Here is an 18,525-nt window from a genome sequence, read left to right as displayed (position 1 = left end):
AGTGGAATATAAGGGATTACTAATTTCCAATTTCTACTTCAGCGGAACACCTCTTTGAGGTATTTTAACTCCTGGAATACAGCCTTGTATGGGTGGGCCATATAATAATCCACCAAAATGGTTCAACTCAAACACTTTTCCATTTCTTCCTTTTTAGTATCAAAAATAGGCCTCATACTGCATTAAGTTATTTTGCCTTTTAATATATTACAAGCTTTGCTCTTTTCAACCATATGGTGCTAAACGGTTCAACAAGTGGATGTGCTATTTTGAATCACTTTTGCATTCTCAAAATAAATTAATTAAAATCAGTTTTACTCATAGAGCCTACTACACTCCTGACAGTCTGCACAATCTATCCTTTTAAATGTGCAAATAGTTTTCTATCTCAGTGTGAACTTTCCATTCCTGCTATTAATACATAAAAGAGGTGTGCCTACTGATGAACATGATCCCTATAACATGGGATCCACTCTCCTGGAATGTTCAGGAGACTCCTGAATTCTGGGTAGGTCTCTCAGAGGAGCAGGCCATTCTCCTATAACCTGCAGGAGGGGGCTCTCTAAGTGATTTGCCACAATTTTAAGCACGTGACTAAATGATCCCGAAGGGGAGGAATATAAAGTATAAGTGTGCTTATAAGTTCATTACAATATTTTAAAACTGGCATATGTTCAGTTGTTTGATCAAGCCCAGGAGTATGAAATTATCCAAATGGTCCCTTGAGATGTGATCACTTAATACCTCTCTAGGTCTGTATATATGACAGAATTGGCTTACTTCACCTCTCTGTCAGGTGGTTTAAAGACTGTATTACTGCCAGTAATCTGCTATTAGTGTCAACAGTGCACCAGTGTGGTGCCCCCACTTGTAACGGAATAATCACTGCCACCGCCTCCAAACTTCTTCCCTTGGTATAGATTTACACACACATGTTGGCAGGAAGTAATCAAGCACTTTAACCAGTCCCAACTGATTCTCTAACTTAAATTAAAAACAGTTGACCAACTGATCCTCATGATAACATTACATCGGTGGCAAGGGGAGGTGTTCTCTCCCCTGGCCCCACATTGCCAGAGCAAAGGGGAGGCTGGGACCACTAGGGCAGACCCGGCCAACCTGTGGCTCTCCAGCTGTTGTGAAACTAGAAGTACCATACCCTGCCACCTATTGGCATGGTACAGGTTGTCCAGGCATGCCTAGGGGAACCATATTCACTAAGTCTTCTGCCCAAATTAACTTTCAAGATCTCCTCTCCAGAGTAGAATGCCACATGCCTGCCGACGCTGGATCCAAGGTGTTGGGAGCAAGACCACAGTACAGCTGTCTCTCTTAGGGTTCCAGTGTGGCACTTTGTCTCCTCGGACTCCCAGGAGGCAGGCGTTTCCTTGATTTATTTAAATATTAGAGTCTATACTGGGATGCATCAGACTACACCAAAACAAATAGCTTTGTTACATTTCAGTGCCTCCAGTACTGGAACACTTACCAGGCCTTTTCAAAATGTAGGGGCGGCAGGCAGAGCTCTCAGTCTTCCCCCTCCGAAGTTACCAATGCATGTTGAATTTGCTCCAGAGTCCCATTAAGCTACTTCAAACAGTATTTGTTTGTACATTAGAACTTTACGCCAGGTCACACTACCCATATCCATCCCTGAAAGTCCAGGACCAGTTTGGTGCCTCATGCCTTCCGGGAACAGAACAGAGAGCCGAGCTGCCCAGAGCGCCCTCCTGTGACCTTCACTCTCTACTAGGTCAGGACACTATACAGGAGTCATGTTGGCACTACTAGGTCTGTAAGGATGGTGTCAGTCACAATTAGGTCGTCACTACAAACCAATGGAGCTGGCTTCCTACTAGCGACAGGGGCATCACATGGCAACCCCACATGATCAGGCTGGCTGGAAACATCACCCACAGCGTTACTTGGGGACATTATTTCTCCAGATTTAAAGAGCTTGCTGGGTAATCCGGATGAACTTGTTTGTATTTTTCCCCAGTGGTGGGTGATGGGATAGCAGCATCTGCATGCCATCAAGATTGGGGAACCTCAGCAATGCTACTCTCTGGTTTCCGCAAACAGGAACTGGATCGGTGGTGCAATACTGCTAGATTTATCCCAAACCCCACTAGGCACCAGGGTAAGTGCTTTCATTTTAAAAATACAAGTTTTATTTTTTTTTAAACCAGTGTAAATATATTGTATACACTAATATTAGTGTGCGGATAGTATAGTAAAGAAAACATCTCCTAGAGCATTTGGTGGAAGGGTAGCCCGCTATCGTATTTATGTATGTCCATGTGTGTGTGTGTGTGTGTGTCCTGTGCTAAAAGATAAGAAAAAAAACAAAAAACAAAACCATGAACTGATACACACACATATATAATTCTGTATCTCTGTATTTATTTTGGTCCAAAGTTACAGCGAATATGAAAAAAGTGCACACAGAAAATTTTGCTGGAAAAAAGGTGTTTATCAACCACACATCTCAATGTATATATATATACAGTAATACAAATTATAAGTGCACTTTTATTCCCTTAGAGGGAGCCCATCATTATTTTATACCTGACATAATTTAGCTTAATACTGCCCTTTAAAATTCTTTTAATGAAATAATGAATGAGACAATAAATTATCTTTTATTTGTCTCTTCACAGTTTAAAGCTAAACTGTTGGTCTTCAAGAGAACTACAGTATAAGTTTGGAAGACCTCCAATATAGCTTCTCTTATACTCAGAGTTCCAATTCTCAAACTGCAGTGATTCATAATTCATCCAAAAGTAAACTCCTAGGACAGATGGTGCAGTGAGAATGTTTTCTAAAGTGTATAAACTTATTCTATGAACTACTTTGTTTGTTAACATCCAAGCTTGAAAACTTCTGCCATTTTGGCAAAGCAATATCCCTGAGATTCTTCTTAGGTCAATCGATAATGGATTCAATCACTCATTTTCAATCTTCAAGCCAGTGTTCATGATTCTAGATGGGAAAGGCTCAAAGCAGCCACTCTTACATATGCCTCTTTTATATTGATGAGAGGCAAGATCTCACAGCATGTACAATTTGTACCTTGACACTAGCACAACTCGGTCTCACTATTCCTAAAGATATAGTCCTAGCGACAATAGCTCTGCTTTCAGCTTTTGAGTATGTCCTAATATTGGAATACTGTTTAGTTATGTTTGGAAATGGAACTGCTTCATGCATGGGATTCCATGCTAGAACTTATATCAGTCACCACCTTCTGATCAATGGTTGCTTCTGGTTGTGTCTTGTCATTCGCTTCTATACGCTCCTTCCGCTTGTGTTTGATGATTACCACAGCAGCAGCTACAAGGTATGCCAGAGCCAGGAGCGTAAAGTAGGCAAAATAAACATAGAACTAAAGAAAAAAAAAAGTCATTTTAAAAAAACCTGGAAGACGACCTCACCACATATGTTGTACAGCTGTCACTCTTGTGCAGCACTGATCATTCTTTAATTGAATGGTATAACAATGCCAATCACTGCACATTCACTGCGTATAACAATGTCAAACTAGCACAACACTGCATACAATACCACATTACACCACTGCAACACATTATTCTAAAAAAACCAATGCAAATAAAGTAAAAGCATGTTCTGTCTAACAATATATGGATATAGTGTGTAACTACACCATCCCAAAGAAAAATACACTGATATACACAAGGCATGCCAACATAACCCAGTGATGAGACACAGAGGAACACTCTGTACCCGCTGTCTTGAATCATATCAGGCATTAAGCAGGAACAAAAAGGATTAGCCCATACAATTATGCAGGGCATTAAGATAATGTAGCAAAAGCCTTCTTGTTGGAACAAACGAGTGAAAACAAAGTAAATTAAAATCCACTAGAAGAATTGATTCATGATAGAATTTAATGCCAACAATAAAGGTAATAAGGATAAAACAAACATGTTCAGGCTTCATTTTTATTTCAGAAGCTTAATGATGAAAAGCATGAAGCTATTGAAAACATGGAGCAACAGGTGTTGCAGCTCAGGCAAAGTTTAATCAGTCTCCAACCTGAAGGCCCAGCTGCTCTTCAGAGGTCCACTACTGCTGTAAACAATGAGCAGGAAGTAAGACAGGATTGTCAAGGGCAAGCAACTATATCTTCTGAGATACAAAGCAAGTATAAGTGTGAGTAAATGTTTCATGCATCTAATGTTGAAGCTCTTATGGTTGCCAAGAAGCAGTTGGCCAATGCTGCTACCACACGCAAAAAAAAGGAAGAGGTGGCAGGAGAGAGAACGTATGCTAAAGGACGAGGTGTGCCACAACCGGCCTTGGAACAAAGATTTGGAAAAGCCGAACAGTTTGTTGCATGACCAGATAGAAGTGCTCACTAAAAAGATGGTGAGCTCTGTTCAAGTGGGACTTCTCAACATGCTTTTCAGTGAAGAACTGAAGCTTCAGGAGGAAGTTATGGAAACTCTCAAATGTGTGAGATGGGAAAAAGAAATTACTGAAACAAGATTTGAAGTTGCACAAGTGGAATGTTTGCAGTGTTTAGAGCTCTTGGAGAGAAATATATGAAGCTTAAATCCATGAGCTATTACTTTAATATGCACAAGATCTTGAGAACCTGTCTGAGCAGCTGGAGCAGACAAGACTGGCGAAAGAGAACTTGGAAAAGGTCAGCCTTCAGCTGTCTAGAGGACAAGATGGTGGCTCCAGGGAAACAGTGTAGCCTGTTGTTCCCAAGAAACTGCCAAAGAAAATGTTGGTATGACAAAAGATTCATCATGTGCAGAGGATTCTGATAATGAGTTGGCAGTCCGAGAAAGTCTCAAACAACATATAATGAAATGGATGAAGCTGGAGGTCTAGAAAGCTCTGGAGGAGGATACCTCTGGGCATGACAGTGTGTGTGAGATAAAATACAGAAGAAGATGGTCAGTAAGAAGACTGATCATGATTGTTGTTTGATGACAAAGAAACGTCTAATTTGTAAATGAACAAGGTTTATAATTCGTTTAAATCTCTTTGTGGATGTTGGACACAGGTTGCAAAAATCATAATAAAGAAGCTGCTAAGAAAAAAGCAGAAAGGAAGCGAGCAGAACCAGAGAGTGTCTGCACCAGGGAACAAAACAAGAAAGTTATATGAAAATGAAGTGCTAGTACAATGGTACCGGGAAATAAAAGTGTGTCAGCAAAATGCCAATAGAGAAGACATAGCAGTAATATATAATAGGCTTAAGAAACACAGCCTCACCATCATTATGAGGGAAGTTGCTAAAGTGAAAAGAATTGTAAACTATGACCATAAATATGAGCAGCTGTTAATTGTGCATATGGGAACTGAAATGCAGCTGACCATTACCATGGACACTCTAAAGTCAATCGCACAGATATCAATAAAAGTTATTACGTGTTGTCTGTACTTAAGAAACAAACAACTAACCCTTCCCCTTCATTTTGGCTCCTTACTATGGTTAGTGGTGAAAAGATAAAAGTGGCTCCGAAGCTGAAGATTAGAGTTCCACACATAACAGCAAAGATGCGAAAGTGAACCAATGAGTGTGAACTGGAAGAATAGTGTTCTAGTGCCAGCAACCAGGTAAGAGGATAATCTACAGCTGCAGAAGTCCCAGGATCCAAATACAAGAAACACGAAGGAAGATGGAAAATGACACCACCGGATGACAGAAAAATCAGTAGGGTAGGTGAAAGAAAGTCACGGGAGAGAGACTTCGACATGAATGGACTCATCCTAAAGTCGTTTACCCCAGAGGTTGTGATATGTGGTGGTCACAGGCAAAATGGCGCTAATCGGCCACCTGTTCTGGCCTTGGAGGCCAGGAACTTTCCCCACAAGATGATGAGTATATGTGACCAATCTTATTTGCTGCCCAGGATAGAGCCCAGGCATATGTGTATGGTAGGCAGGAGGCCTGAGAAGAGGCTCAGCCTGGTCTGAGAAGTAGGCTGAGTGAAGGGCTGTGGAGTACAGACCTACAGGGAAGCTGGGAGAGCTTAGAAGAGGCCCTAATGAGCACTATGTATGTCTGCAGAGACTGAGAGACAACAGCAGACAGAGGCTGCTAAGCAGATTAGTTGCACCTGTGAGTAGTAAGGGCTGGATAAGTCAGTCAGCACTCTCTATGGAGGCCTCATTTATGACTTTCAGTGAAAGTTTATTTTTGTTGCAAATAAAAAGAACTTTATGTTGCAAAACCATTCCTGGCTAGAGACCCATAATTGTTATCCAAACACACAGCACAAAAGGTTATACCCAACAAAAACAAGCATGTGAATGATCCCTGTTTTGCAGATCAGTGGCACCTACCAGTTATAAATGTGATTGTTATTTTACATCAACCAAAGTAGCTGTGCTGCAGATGCTTGAAATGATGAGTATACTCCAGGACGGCTAAGTGTCTTTGCTTGGTGGTCGGTAGTTGGTGTTGGGAAAGCACCCAGGTAAAGGGGACAGACCCAGGTGAAAGTCTGACGCTGAGATGCCCTGTATTAGCTGTGTGGAACACCCACTGTTATTGGCTAGCTGTAAAGTCACAACATATTAAATAGATGTTGTTCCGATGTATATTAACCGAAGTGCTGAGGTCTGTGGGGAGTTTTGGGTGTTACACATAAGTCTGAGCATACTAGTCCAAGAGGGCAAGGGGTGGGTACAAACTGTGGGAGACAGGGTACATATAAGTGCAGGCCTGCTCCAGTCTCACACAACATGTATACATATATTACACATACACACTGACATTGATTTGCCATACAAACACTGGCTTTCATAACACACAAACAAACCAGTGCAGCATATGTTCAAACGCAGATACCTTAAGCACACTGACATAGATAGATGAACCTCATAAAAAGCAATGAAACCTATTAATGTTTCTCTACATCGTTAAACATTCCTGTCACTGTTGCACATTCACTCTTATATTACCTGTGGGTGCACAGAAAGAGCCAAGCCTCTCTTGTCTGCAATAATAACGGTAATGATCGTTTTCAAGATTGTAGCGAAGAAAGTGTTAACTCCAAACACTAGTGCACAAAGTTCTTTGGACAAAGAGCTTGCAATCTGGAAACTTAAACAGATAAAAAGATTTATTGGACAGGATTGTGTGACATGATGAAATAAATGGCGACTAAATTAGTTAAATGATCCTTTCACATGAAACCGAAAATTCACAGTGTACAGCCGGGCGCTAAAATAATTCTTTACTGGGGTCCAGAGTTTAGACTATATGGTGACAACTGGCTGCTCCAGTGCAACAAACGTTTGGGGTTATATTGTACATTGAGAATTTCACCCAAACCTGAATTTTCCTTTAATTATCCATTACAAAGTTTTTTTCAGACACTGTTGCATTTCTACTATCAAAGGCAAGCTGTAATCCAAGGAGGCCAAAATAATCTAGATTTCAGGAGACAGAAAAATATTTAGGTAACCTTAGAGGTTCGGCATCCATTGACCACCCAAAAGTTAGGCACATGCAGTGATTATTTCTTTGAGCAAGCTGGGTAACTGGCTCCTGTGGTTTGTCCAGCCTTACATTAAATAGCTGAAAATAGTTGTAAGTGTTACCTACATGTGTAAAACAAATAAGATACTTACATGGCGATGGGAACCAGGAACTGATATGAACTGCGGAAAAGGACATAACCCACATAACACACCCAGATATTTGTGGTTGTGTTCATGAGGATGAGAAGTCCGGCCTGCAAAGCAGTGACTAACCCAATTACCAGTTCTGACCACAAACTCCAGCGAATCTTCACATATCCAGCAGCAAATGACGTGATGGCTCCTGGAGGCCAAACAGAAACAATGTCATTAACACCAACGTGTGTCCAAACTGTATAATCCCAGTATACATGACACATATTCCAGCAGATTATCTACCACTGAATGAATAACCCTCCTTTCAAACATTTCACTGTCTATACATTCATGCAGGAACGGGCTACTATAGACATGTGAAGCTTGAGAAATGATACATGGCAAAAATGATTGGCTTAAATTTAGTGAGGGTAATATTAGTTCAATATTGGGCAGCTGCACAAGCACATCAGGACTAAAATATTTCCTAGTGGTATGATTGTACTTAATTCGAGACTACTTTTAGTAACGATCATTGTAAAAGAAAAAGTGTTACTATATCAAAAACAGTAAGATAAAACTACAAAAACATTATTTTTGTTGATAGGTCAAGTCCAGTTGAAAATAAAGAGTAAGTGGTGAAAACTAAAAGGTAGATGGCAACATACCATTTCACATAACAAGCAATCTGTAGCAAAATGCAACTTGGGATCAGTACATAAGTATTAGTCTTACAATGGCCAAAAACTGAAACGGAAATCCAACACCAATCATATAAAAGATGCATTTGAGCTGTGATGTGGGTTATACTTCTCAATAGTTAATAACTAATGATAATTATCACATCAGGGCTTTTATCGTATCTCCAAAGGACATAATTCCAGCCTGGGATATTAATCACTATGTTTAGGACATAGTATCTAGCCCTCTTTAACATAACTAGATAAAAACCTATCTTAAGAACAATCTTATTATCCTGTTTGTTAAATCCACCAAAGTTTTAAGTGCTGCAAGAAAAGATTTCCCTTTGTTTACAAGGATCTCCTCTCTTATCCCCTTTATAATGTCTGTAATAATGTCACCCATCAAATTCCCCCTATGAAAAGTAATTGGTGGGCTATGAGGTATCAACTGTTAAGTTGGATCCTCACTCAGAACATCCCAATTGTATTTTAGGAGTCTTCTGTCATCATCACGTTGAAAGCTGTATTTGGCACACTGCAGTACCATGTATCAAAAGGAATCCATCACTAATTTGGCTTTTTTCAAAGCTCTGCTCAATTGTTTTTATTTGTACCCTCTCCCAAATAAATCTTAACTGTAATAGTTCAGGCTCTTTTTTAAATATCTCATGCTGGCTACAATTCTTACCTACCCATAGGTATTGACCGACAACATGGTACAGATTAATCGAGGAATGATCCCACCGCCCCAGGTACAGGTTGGCATGTGAGCTCTTCTTTAATTATACATGTCTATGCGTCTATCCGGCCACCTACAGCCAGCTTTATTTATAACGATTACCGTTATTACGGTAATTGTGCGCGGAAAACCAGTTAATCCGGTAATTTACTCGCTGGATTTTACTGTATTAACTGTACTAGTTTTAACACCGCGGAACTTTTTAACAATTGAATATGCCCCTTTGTGCTGCTCTGGTTGGATATTATGTTCTTAATCTATAATACTTTTCAGTTCATTAAGTGTGCAACAAGTTTTCCTCATTGAGAGTATTTATAGCTCAGTAAGACAAGACTGTCTTACCTGTGGTAGGTGTTCTGGAATCCTAGCAGAAGAGATTGACATTAAGGTATGTTCATATCCTCACATTCTTATGCTTTCTAATGAATGCAGCAATTATTCAATAAACATGTCTTTAAAAATGTTTTTCGTATATTATTTGTGTTTTCAATTAGACTTGAAACGGGAAAAAACAGCTAAGGGAAAGCAAGAAAAGAAAACACAGCATGCTGCATTCTGACAATTGTGTGGTAAGACACCCACACACCAAAATAAAGTTGGCAACAGCAACGCAGGAACACAAAGGGGGACATGTCTGAAAACTGGTGAAATATTCACCAGATTTGAACTATTGCTTTTTTAGTGCACTTTAGAAATTCAGAGCCAACATCTGATTGGTTGCTATTAGTAACACCATCTTTTCCCTGTGCACCAGTTTTTATACATGTCCTGATCCGACTTATTATCTGCTTTGTTATCAAGCAGAGGACAACACTGAATGGGAGCAGCTGACTTTGGCATCACGTGACTTCCCCATACATATCGCAGGGAGGTCACGCAGCATACCAGAGGAGGAGGAGGGCGTGCAGTGTGCTCTCCCTGCTGCCTCTGCCAGCAGAATGTAGAGCAATAGCAGGTAGAACTTGCTGTAAAAGTGGAGTAGGTGTGAGAGGTATATGGGAGATGTCTGATGGGCATGTAAGGAGGCATCGGGCAGCACGGTGGCTTAGTGGTTAGCACTTCTGCCTCACATCACTGAGGTCATGAGTTTGATTCCCGACCATGGCCTTATTTGTGTGGCGTTTGTATGTTCTCCCCTTGTTTGCGTGGGTTTCCTCCGGGTGCTCCGGTTTCCTCCCACACTCCAAAAATATACTGGTAGGTCAATTAGTTGCTATCAAAATTGACCCTAGTCTCTCGCTCTGTCTGTCTGTCTGTGTATGTTATGGAATTTAGACTGTAAGGTCCAATGGGGCAGGGACTGATGTGAATGAGTTCTCTGTCCAGCGCTGCGGAATTAGTGGCACTATATAAATAAATTATGATAAGTGGCATGTTGGGGGCATGTGGGGAGGCCTAAGTGGCATCTGGGGGAGTACATGTGTGATTGGAGGCCTTGTGAGGGACTGAATGGATGTGGCTGAATTTTTGAGCAAATGAGTGGCATGTGGGGGCACTTTGGGATGAGTTAAGTAGGTGTGCTGTGGTTATTTTTGGCTATTATTCATTCCTGAAATTAAGGGCAATGTGCAACATGAGATTTCTCAATATGCATGAAAATATAACATTTAGAGCTGTCTATTTTTAAACAGATGTAAATAAATAAAGTATGTTGTCTACACCTTTCACAGAGTTATAACATCATGCAGCAAGGTAAAAGAGAGATATACATTCCTATTAATATTTTTTTTTCCCACTCAGAATAGGCAATCTTACCGAGAAATGTAGAAGCAGCATCAACACCCCCATTGTATACCCTGCGGTTGTCTGTGGCAGGGTAGATCTCGTTCCACAGAATCTGCACGTAATACAGCATAAGATAGTATCCAGCAGAGTTAAAAATCCACCATAGGGACCAGATACGTAGTCTGGGATTATGGACAATGCCTTTCAGTTCTAAGAGCATTCGGATAAACACAGATTCTCTCCACTCAGGGCACAGCCCTCCAACTTTGGCTTCAGGATTTATTTTTTGCAGCTCAGACTTATGAACCCCATTTGCTTGCTTAGTAATGTTTTTATTAAAGAAGAGGCTTTTCTTGGGACGTTGCAGAAAGAAGGTGAGAAACAGTCCAAACACCATGAAACCTAGAGAGATGTAATTAAGAGTCTGGAAAGGAACGCCTCCCAGCGTGATACAAAGCTGTCCCAACACAGCGCTCACAAAAACCCCAAGAAGCACTGCGGATCGGGAGTATCCTGCTGCCTTTTGATACCTGGCAGGAGAGACCAGTGAAAAGATATATGAGGAATATGCCACACGGGCTGCCATGGTGATACCATAGAAAAACTCCATGAATTGCATAGTAATTACGTCTTTACCAAAGATGAGCATCAACCATACAGAGATGTGACTGAGGCTCTGCAGGATTAAAACCGGTTTATAGCGGAGGTAATCTGTCAGAAGAAAAACGGGCACCAGTACAACCATGTACGAGTAGCTCAGCACTGGAGTAATTTCATTGGTGACCTACAAAGACAAAAGAAAATAAGGTCAAATACTGGAGGAACCAAGTGGAAGGAAACGGAATAGACAATAGGCAAGACAATGAGAAGAGGGTAGCCAAAGAAAGATAAGACAGAGGGTGGTGAGAGACTGGAGCAGCAGCTATGTGAAATAAGGGAACAAAGATTCTGAGAAGGAGACACAAGTACTGCCAGTCCAAACATAAGAAAATGCATAACATAGTACATCTTATTAACCATAAATATATCAAAGGATTAACAAAGCTCTGATGAAAAAAATGCATTCATTAAGTAACCAACATCCTAGCATGGCCAGGGTCATGTAGAAAACTGCTGTACTACCCTGGTTACCTAAAATTATACTTATTATAGCTGCTAAAGGAGACCTCAGTGACTTTGAATGATAGGCGATTGTTGCATCTAGTTTGACCAATAGCTCAACTTGGTAACTTTTTACAAGCATCCGTGTCTAAGGTCATGTCAGCATAGATCTGCTATGGAAAAACATCAGTGCAATAGGCGGTGGAAACTCCAGGATCATGATAGCTGTGCATTAACTTGAAACAATAAAAGTAAATGCAGTTCAACTGACTGACAATTTCCACCTATGGTCTGAGCACCCAGTTTCACCACAAATGGTCAGATGAGAACTCCTCCGAGCAGGATGGCATAGCTGCAATACAAAAAACTGCTCATAATACCTGACAATACAGTTTTGTGAGTTCAGTGGAGAAAAGAGCAGACTATGGACTACTGAACAGTAGAGGAAGGTGCTATGGTCAGATGAATCATTAATCACCATTATCTCGACAAATGAATGAGTACATGCGTGGAGCCAACCTATAAAACTACTAGGACCCCAAGAGATTATTTGCAGCAGTGAAGGTTTCTCATGGTTCCATAATGTTTTGGGGAACATTTTTCTGACATGGTTTGAGTGCAGTCATTTCCTTACAAGGCAAGATCAACGCTAATCACTACTAATGATACTGAGTGATGATCTTCATCTCATATTGCAGCATTTCTATTTTGATGGGAGGAGTGTCTCCCAGGATGACAATAGCCCCATACACAAAGCAGGCATTGTCCAATGGTATGCTAAACATGACACTGTCGTTATCCAGATTTCATGGTCTTCTCAGTCACCAGATCTGATCTCAATGGAGCATTTATTTGATATTCTGGAAGCTGAGACATTGTTTTTCACCCCCATCAACAAGGCGCAGTTGATTTTTTTGTAGAAAAATGGTGCTGAATCCCTTCTGCACAATTCCAGACATTGGTAGACTTAATGCCACAGTGCATAAAGGTCATACTGGCCTAATTGAGTTGAGGAGGTTTCACATTAAAAGTTACTGTCTGTTGGAATTAACTCTATTTTCTTTCTTGTTTCTCAGACATATAATTCTCAATTTCCCACCATTTCATTCAGTTGACATAACCATTTTGAGTCGGTTAAGGAGGAGAGAAAAGTACAAAACTTTGTATAAGCATTAGAAATGTGTGTATCATAGAGTGTAAGCTTTGTGGGCAGGGTTTTCTTACCTCTCTGTCTGTATTACCCAGTATCATGTATTACTGTTTCTTCCCCATTGTAAAGCGCTACGGAATTAGCTATATTAATAAATAATTGTTGACGGTGATATTGTTTTATGGTATTCCAGCAATATACTAATGCACAAACTGACACTGTTTTTCAATTTCACATCCTTAAAAAGGACCTATCACTTCTAAGTTACTACAGATTTGCACTAGGTAAGATGCGTATTTATTGAGTTTATTAAAACACCCTCCATTTGATCAGTGGATCCTTGATAGAAGGAGTCTGTCTGGGAGTTTAGACCAGTACTCATATTAATACACTCACTAGTCCCCGTTTTTGCATATACACCATGTCCCCCAAGCAGAGCGATCATATGACTTTATTTTGTAACCTGCATGATGCTCTTGACAATATATAAACACTACAATAACTCAAAAGTGACAGGTACTCTTAATGTGCTTCAAACCACTTAGTACAAACCTGCACTTTGGGAAAATGGACAGTGTTATTTCTCTCCTCAGAGAAATAACACTGTATTATTTGTGCAGCCCTTTCTGACAGTTGTCAGACAAGAAAAAAAAAACAATTTTGCAAGCTAGGGGATGTTGATTAAAAATATTTTTTTTATTTTTACAGTTAGCCTGTAATATTTTGGTATTCATAGCTGCAGAAGGCAATCTTTATATCTTTGACACACAAAGTATGTTGTGTGAAACTAAAAGTATTATCTCAAGACACCAAATGTAACAATATTATTCTACACAAATATCTGTCTTTCTAAAATGCTGTTTCATACAAGAGTGCAAACCTTTGAGCTATAGTGTCCCTTTAACAAATAGCTATCAGCGTGTCTTAAACTCATAAGCTTGTGGCTAGATGATTGAAGTCTGGTTTACAGGAATGAACAAAGGTTATAGTTCACATGTTTTCACAGCAGTTTCTGCTTATAGCATTCCTCAATAAGGAAAATCATAATACACACCAATAAATAATACTCATTAGAGAAGTCAAGTAATTAAAATCTGTACAACATTATGAAGTACAATAGTTAACTTGTCAGTCAACAGACTAAAAAACTGTTTCTTATACTAAGCCACTTACGGAACCTGCATTATTTGCTTAGGTTATTAAATGATTTAAGTGTTTCCACACACTGCTGAAATTGTGACCAAAGGTTTGTTTTCATTAAGGGCTTTTAGCCAGAATTTGCTGACCACAACACTTAAAAGGCTAGAGTTTGATTACCAGGGATACCGAAAAAAAGCCAAGCACTTATTCCTCTTTTTATTGAAAATCTGCAGATACTGCTCATACAAAAAGACAAGAGGAACAGGATAAGGATAAGAGAGCCCTTGATTAAATATTCATGGATCCTAAAAAAAAATCTTGAGTAGGTCTCTCTGTTATATACTCTACCTGTTCTTTTGTAAAATTCCTTTCTGGGCTTAATAGGAACGGGGTTATAAAGCTTTCTCCTGGACGCAGCTGGTTCATAAAGCCATAGAAGCAGAGGTAAAAGAGCAGACACTTCCATTGTTTGTGGTCCTCCGGGGGAGATGGCTGGTCCTCAGAAGGAGTCTGCGGTTCTTCAACAGGAGACTGGTCCTCCCCTTCCTCTGGAGGTTCTAGACTATCATTCTTTTCACAGTCTGGAGCCATCTCCACATCAAACCCTGTGAAAATACAAATACTGATTTTCATACCTATCTCAATAAAATAAGACGCATTGTTATTCCTTCTGCTTCAGGGTCATCAAAATGGATCTCGACTATTTCCTGAACGTACAACAACTGACCTTTGGTAGTTGCCAGAATAATTCTTAGGCACTGTTATTGTCACGATAAAATACATTTCCCCTTTACGGAGCATAAAATAACCTTTTTGTTTGCTAATAATAAAAATACTACAAAAGTTCTAGTGGTCAATAGTTTGTCTAGTCTACTTATGACAATTGCAGACTCATCTGTATAAGCAACATGAAACAGATCATAAAAGGACACATTGTCTGACTTCTGTGAGCCAGAAAAGTCAGAAGAGTTTAAATAAAATGAGATCAAGTTAAACATGTGAAATTGCAGTTGGCACCTATGCATGCCTATGGTAGACAAATTACTCTTATTATTTTGTTGGGAAAACATATACTGGTTGAATAGTTCAAATGCTCTGTTTGCATTCACAACTACTGCAAAATGATTATGCAAACACATTTCTGTTTGGTACTTGCAGTTACCGAAAGATCAATCATGAAATTAATTATATTGCACTTTTTGTCGGACTTATCATATGAGTATCCTCAATTAGACCCTCTGTTCTCCATCCATTCATCAGATCCCCCCCCATCCAATCTCTTGTCCTCACTTAAATGCTTATTGTAGTTACTGTCTATCACGTCCCGTGCTGTCTCTTCAATGTACTCACCCTAACACCCCTATTCTGCTCACACCCATGTGTCTTCATCTTTTGTCTACATCCCCAATTTTCCATGTTATTTCAGCAGTATATCTGTGCACCACTGTCACACTGCCCGGTCTCTGATAAAGGGACAGCCGAGTGATAGCTGTCAAACACCGGGCTAATCACAGTCTAGCTGTCCCGTTTGTCACTGCGCTATGTAACAGCGTGTACTCACTTGTTGTCTCTTTCTGTCACAAACACGTTTTAAAATGTCCCTTCTCCGGTCTCCTGCACATTGTAACTACATTACCCGGCATTCCTGGAGTGACTACATCTCCCAGCATGCATCTAGATAGTGAACACAACTTTATTGTTCGGGATGAAGCCGCAGATTGACATTTAGTTTACATTGCGTGAAAACAGAGCGGTGACTCGGGCAGTGTTTAAACAGAGGAAGGCAATCTGTGGCTCACTCCATAGTACCCTGTAGTGCTCCATAGTACCCAGTAGTACTCCATAGTACACTGTAGTGCTCCACAGTACCCAGTAGTACTCCATAGTACCCTGTAGTGCTCCATAATACCCTGTAGTACGCCATAGTACCCAGTAGTACTCCATAGTGCCCTGTAGTGCTCCATAGTACCCTGTAATACCCTATAGTACTCCGTAGTACCCTGTAGTATTCCATAGTACCCTGTAGTGTTCCATAATACCCTGTAGTACTCCATAGTACCCTGTAGTACCCAGGAATACTTCATAGTACCTTGTAGTGCTCCATAGTACCCTGTAGTACACTGTAGTGCTCCATAATACCCTGTAGTACTCCATAGTACCGTGCAATACCCTGTAGTACCATAGTACCCTGCAGTACTTTGTAGTACTCCATAGTACCCTATAGTAATCTGTAGTACTCCATAGTACCCTGTAGTCTCAGTAGCCTCAGTGCTTTAGGTCAGAGGTGGGTAACCTCTGGGTCTCCAGCTATTGTGGAACATTTAGTAAACGCTGGAACGTGTAGTTCCACAATAGTTGGTGTGCCCCAGTTTGATTAAACCTGTTTGGATCATTATTCGTATAGACTCCAAATATTGCGTATTAATATGCACAGTTATAATAGCTGTACACTGAAACATGTCTATAATATTATTTCCTGGTATATTATTAGTAATTAGCAGTGTCCCGCTTTTTAAAAAGATCAGAAATGTCTCGCTGGCCAACTAAATATTGTTATTACATTTATTTATGCTGTATAGTACAGTAGGAGTGAAGGTGATTTTATAAAAATGATAGCTTCCAAATCAGGGGGTAAATTTATCAAGCTGCAGTTTGAAAAAGTGGAGATGTTGCCTATAGCAACCAATCAAATTCTAGTTATTTATTTAGGGCATTCTACAAAATGACAGGTAGAAGTTGATTGGTTGCTATAGGCAACATCTCCACTTTTTTTAAACCCGTGGCTTGATAAATTTACGCCCAGATGCTTAAAACTGGTGTAACATGAAGCATGGTATCCAGGTATTTCATTCTCCCCTGGCTGGTTTACATACGGCAAGTACTGTGTAAGCAGAGCGTTCTTACACTCAGATTCAAATGGAAACGTACCTTGAAATATACTTGGATTTGAATACAGTGGGAACTACGCATAAGTGGCAAAAGTCATCAGATTTTTACCTGTGAAGCTGCCAACTGCTAATCTTCCACGGTGGTATTGGGCTGGGAGTGTGGCATTGGGCTATGATGTCACCGTCCAACTCCACACTCTGGAGATGAAGATACAATCTTGTTCCCAACCCACACGAGGTAAGAAGGTGGGGATGGGCAGGTGGGTCGGGCCAATCAGGGCCTGATTATCCAATAGAATGCTTTTGGGGGGCACAGACTTTTTTAAGGGTCAAAATTGTGACGGAGAGCTATAAACTGAAATTGACTTTAAAATATGACAGGATTGTTGTTCATCAAAGTATAAAGAAATACTACAAAATGATAATAATTAACTCACAGTGACTTGGTGAACAGCAGGCGCGGGCTGACAACATGCAGCCCGGGGGGCGCACAGGTGGCCGCATCACATGACACACAATGCGGCCGCGTCGCGTATCATATTATGCGGCCGCCTGTGCGGCCCGAATAGCGGTCACTCTGAGCGGCCCGGGGACCGGTGCCCCCCTGCCCCCCGGCCCAGCCCGCCCCTGGTGAACAGATGTTTTTAACTAGAATAGTATTTTTTATTCAAAGTTTAAGGGGTACAGAAAAGTAAAAAAAAGGGAGGGGGAGGGAGGGGGAGGGAGGGAAGGCCAAAACAAAGAGAGGGGAAGGAGGGGTACATAGTGGGGAGCAACACATTACACAATATCAGAGTAACAGTACATAGTACAAAAAAAATACCTAATAACACTATATGTCAGATATGCATCAAAAATATAGAGGTCGTACTCGCAATGGGTCATTTACCTATGCCAATCTATGTAGGTCCTGAAGAAAGCTCATTCAATGAGAACGGGGAAAGAGGAAGTAGCGAGTCGACTTGGACCTGTCTTGCCCCCTCGCCCTCTGTTGTATACACATGCCAAGCAAACCACTTCATTAGAGGTGAGGAAGGAGAGGAGGAATACGGCATCCCCATCGTTTCCATCTCGAAACTAAACTGTACTTTAGCAACCACTTTGCTCGACAAGGGCAGATTTGGAGACTTCCAGTTTTGTGCCAAGGATGCTCTTGCAGCGATCATTATGTGGCAAAACACATATCTAGCATGCATAGGAAATTGGGGGAAAATACTGTAGTAAGGCTACCTTCGGGACAGGATCTAATCTTTGAGAGGTAACCTTGTTAGCTAATTCAAACACTTGATCCCAGAATGGTCGGATAAGGGTACAGTTCCAGAATATGTACATTATATCTCCTGGTGAACCACATTGCCTCTAACATAGTTTGGATTGGGTCGGCCTCATTTTATGCAAACGGGTTGGAGTGAGGTATAATCTATTAAGTAGCTTCACCATCATTTCTGAATGATTCACACATTTGGACATTCGGAATGTATTAACAAACACTTTTTT

General features: G+C 40.5%; 1 protein-coding gene across 1 annotated transcript; it reads right to left on the bottom strand.

Moving 5' to 3' along the window:
- Positions 1 to 2,383: 2,383 nt before the first annotated feature.
- On the bottom strand, positions 2,384 to 15,788 carry SLC19A1 (solute carrier family 19 member 1). The gene is made up of 6 exons (XM_075180480.1): positions 15,702 to 15,788; positions 14,489 to 14,745; positions 10,780 to 11,533; positions 7,618 to 7,810; positions 6,946 to 7,087; positions 2,384 to 3,385 (listed from the first exon to the last, which is right to left on the bottom strand). The coding sequence occupies exons 2-6, from the start codon at positions 14,729 to 14,731 to the stop codon at positions 3,203 to 3,205; spliced, it is 1,515 nt and encodes a 504-aa protein (XP_075036581.1). The 5' UTR covers positions 14,732 to 14,745; positions 15,702 to 15,788; the 3' UTR covers positions 2,384 to 3,202.
- Between the last annotated feature and the right edge of the window lie 2,737 nt (positions 15,789 to 18,525).

Source organism: Mixophyes fleayi, chromosome 7 (genome assembly GCF_038048845.1).
Source record: "Mixophyes fleayi isolate aMixFle1 chromosome 7, aMixFle1.hap1, whole genome shotgun sequence".
NCBI classification, from domain to species: Eukaryota; Metazoa; Chordata; class Amphibia; order Anura; family Limnodynastidae; genus Mixophyes; species Mixophyes fleayi.
This window is presented reverse-complemented; position numbering and strand designations above follow the sequence as displayed.

Coding starts and splice junctions, on each gene's coding strand:
- SLC19A1 (XM_075180480.1), bottom strand. CDS start 14,731: ATGGCTCCAGACTGTGAAAAGAATGATAGTCTAGAACCTCCAGAGGAA. Junction 11,534..14,488: donor GGAATTTTACAAAAGAACAG/GTAGAGTATATA, acceptor TTGTCTTTGTAG/GTCACCAATGAAATTACTCC. Junction 7,088..7,617: donor TTCCTGGTTCCCATCGCCAT/GTAAGTATCTTA, acceptor TATCTGTTTAAG/TTTCCAGATTGCAAGCTCTT.